General features: G+C 50.4%; 1 protein-coding gene across 2 annotated transcripts; it reads left to right on the forward strand.

Moving 5' to 3' along the window:
• LOC119356496 lies at positions 1-1319 on the forward strand. 2 transcript variants are annotated; one of them, XM_037623456.1, is made up of 2 exons: positions 1-278; positions 608-1319. In XM_037623456.1, exon 2 carries the CDS (start codon positions 670-672, stop codon positions 1063-1065), a length of 396 nt encoding a protein of 131 aa, XP_037479353.1. In that variant the 5' UTR covers positions 1-278; positions 608-669; the 3' UTR covers positions 1066-1319. The 2 variants fall into 2 exon arrangements, with proteins under 2 accessions (XP_037479353.1, XP_037479352.1); XM_037623455.1 differs by having other exon boundaries at positions 14-278; positions 650-1319.
• Positions 1320-3492: the final 2173 nt, after the last annotated feature.

Raw genomic sequence — 3492 nt, forward strand, 5'->3', positions numbered from 1 at the left:
TAACGACGAGCCCTACATCACATGTACTCTACGTGCATCATGCGATGCATGGTGGTAGTGAGTGAGTGAGAGAGAGATCGGTTGATTAGATAGGGTTCTCACTCACTCACGTCACGAGCCTCTCGCTCTCCACAGGCTCCCATACTCGTGCCAACGGAGGCGCTCTTATATATACCGGGAATCTTCATGGCCTGAGCCTCCCACAAGTCACAAGTCTTACGCTGCTCTGCTCCGCTCTCTCCGTCGCACACACACTATCCTTTCGTGAAGCTCCCGAGGTACGTTCCATGGTGCCGCGTTGAGCTTTTCCTTTGTGGAATTCTGCACTTTGTTTGTTTAGTATGGTCTGCTGCTGCAGAAAGAACATGGTCGTCTAGCTGCTCCTGCTTGTAGTTGATACTGAGATCTGTCGGTGCATGTGACATTTTCTTCTACTAGTAGTACTTCTTTGGTTGCTTTTCGCTCTTTTTGTCCGGCCATTTGGTGAACCACCGAGCCGCATGATCGTTCTGCATTTCTCCACATATATATGTACTAGCACCTTGCACCTCATTCAGTCTAAAATCTAGAGAGCAGTTGACGATCGTAGTAACAGTTTGCTGTTTAGGCTGTTCTAGTAGCCACTGACTGTTGATTCTCGCAACGGCAGCTCGATCGGCGACCGAAGCGATGGCGTCCTCCCGGCGAGATCTGCTCGTGGCGCTCTGCGTGGCGGCGCTCCTGGCCGTCGGGTCGGAGTCCCACGGGCTGGAGGACTTCGGCAGCGAGGGGAAGACGGAGGCGACGCCCGAGATGGCCTCCTTCTTCGGCGCCAAGCCCGAGGCCGCCGTGCTCCCGGAGGCGCTGGACAACTCCATGGCCGCCAAGCCGGAGGCGGCATCGGCGATGCCCACCACCACCAGCACCAACCCGCGTGCGTCCCCGCCGCGCAGATCCGTGGCCGTCGCGGCCGGCGTGGCCTGCGGCGTCGCGGCCCTGGCGGTGGTCGGCGTGGCCGTCGCCGTCGCCTTCGTGGTGCGCGCCAGGCGCGGCGAGAGGCGCGAGGCCGAGGTCCATCTCGGCTAAGCCCGCCGGCTTGGTTTCATCAGGGGTTGCTCGTCAATTCATTAGCGTCGTGGTTTGCGTTTAGTTAATTGCGTGTTTAGTTCGATGATGAATGATTTCTTCCGTTCTTCCGCTGTTTGTGTGTGTGTGATGGAGATTTGGGGAAGCACGCTGTAACATAAATAACGCTTCATTGGCATGCATGTTACTGTGATGTCTAGACCTTGAATGGAGTATTTCACTAGGAATTCATGGCTACTTTGCTGTTCTTATTATGACTTGTGGTTTGGTTTATGAGTACCTACTCCGCTAATGACTAATGGCTAATTGTTGGAGAAACCTACGCCAACTGAAGGATGCTACATTCCAAGCCTCAATTATGTGGAACCGGCTCCTCTACCGTGCCTGCTGGGCACGGCAGGGTGCCGTGCCTTCTTACCCCGCACCTTACACATTGATATGGGCCAGAAAGGCCAGACTCTTTGATGAAAGTTTATCTAATCAGCCCAACTGTTCACCGGATGCATCACGTTCAACTAAAAAAAATCTGATGTATCACACGCCTGCACGTGTCACCTAATTAACTATTTCCCAAACCCAAAAAGAAACTATTTCCCCCTAGAAAAACTAACTCACTATTTCTACTTTTATTTTTTTAGATAACACTTCGATCTATTCATATTCAATCATGACAGTACAATAAACACCATAAATAATAAAAAAATACACCCAGATGCGTAGACCACCTAGCGACGACTACAAGTACTAAAGCGAGCCGAAGGCACGCCGCCGTCATCGCCCCTCCCTCGCCGGAGCCGGGCAAAACTTGTTGTATACACAGTTCAGAAGTCATCGTGCTAAGACCCCATAGGACCGACACGGCAGAATAACAACCGCCGCCGAGAAAGGGTAGCGTAGATTGGAAGAATCCAACCTGAAGACACATGAACGTAGATGAACTACGGCCAGATCCAAGCAAATCCAAATCCACCAAAGATAGATTCGCCGGAAACACATCTCCATATGCCCATCGACGATGCTAGACACACCATTGGGACGGGGGCTAGGCGGGAAGGAATTTATTTAATATTCAAGGAGCCGCCGCCATCTCGTCTTCCTGAGCAGGACATAAGTCCTAACAAAACTCGAAGAAACATCTGAAAACGGGGCCCTTCCACTATCATTGTCTCAATAAACTAATTACCTATTATGAATATACATGAGCAACATTCTAAAATGAAAATGAACTCATATTTGAAAAATGGTTTTGCTTAATCTCAGCCATATTTTACGGAGAGCATTTTTTTGTTAAAATATATTTGTATTTTGCTTCGAGCGGGCAACAGTACCATTTCCTACATTTGCATATTTTGAAAAGTTAGCAAATATATTCAAGTATTAGAAACTATAAATCCAGAAAAGACAAAAAAGTTGAGAAACAACATGCAGACAACAGTCGACTTATATACTTAACCAAATTTAAATCGACCAAAATTTTGACAAACAAAAAAACGCCATGAGAACATGCAGCCATGAACTAATGCTGTTAATTTTTTTATAGAAGACTAATATTGTTAATCAATAAAAAAATTGAGAACCATGTTGTTAATCAGCGGGCATCAGGTGAGCTTTTAGTAGTTTCCTGGGCTAGACCATTGCTTCGCCGGGGTAAAGAAGGCACGGCACCCTGCCGTGCCAAGCGGGCACGGTAGAGGAGCCGGTTCCCAATTATGTTGCAGTGAGAGCCGCTTGCAAGCTTGTGGTGTGGGCAGTGGGAACGTGACAAATGTGGGACGGCGCTTTCCGGGCCTGGAACATGGCAGGCAGCGCAGAGGTGAGATTAGCAGTACTGTTTCGCCGCCCGTGGGGTGTGGAGCCGACGAAAACGGAGATGGAGCTCGCAGTCGCAGAGCTGTAGCAGTACTGCAAGCCTGAACCAGACCCGACCGACCAAAGTGCATGTGGCACTGCTTGCGAATTCTCGCTGCCCTCCGCGTCGCGAAACGAGATCTAGGAGGAAGCGTCCGGGAGAAAGGCTGGACCGGCAGCTCCATGGTCCAGTCGACGCCCTGCCCGTCGCACAGCTCACTGTCTCTGGCATCGTACCTGTAGCCTGACCCATCATCGACCGGGCTCCTTAAACCACCATGGTACGTCCGGATGGACGGTCCGCTCAGCATCCGATCACCAAAACACACGATCCAGTCGAGCTATTCAAATCGGCCCTATACTGCCGAGCTGACCGGCACACCCTCGTATCCAGTCTAAATTTGAGATGAATACGAGAAGGCCTGGCCGCGTTCAGGTATGCCCGTCACGTCGAACTGACGACCTTAGACCCACACGAACATACGAACACAACGGTCCTATGAGAAAGCCACTTCGGCGCACCACATGATGGGCCAAATCTGACTATTTATGCTGGACGATTGTAACCTAACCCTAGCC

Source organism: Triticum dicoccoides, chromosome 2A, assembly GCF_002162155.2.
Source record: "Triticum dicoccoides isolate Atlit2015 ecotype Zavitan chromosome 2A, WEW_v2.0, whole genome shotgun sequence".
Taxonomy (NCBI): Eukaryota; Viridiplantae; Streptophyta; class Magnoliopsida; order Poales; family Poaceae; genus Triticum; species Triticum dicoccoides.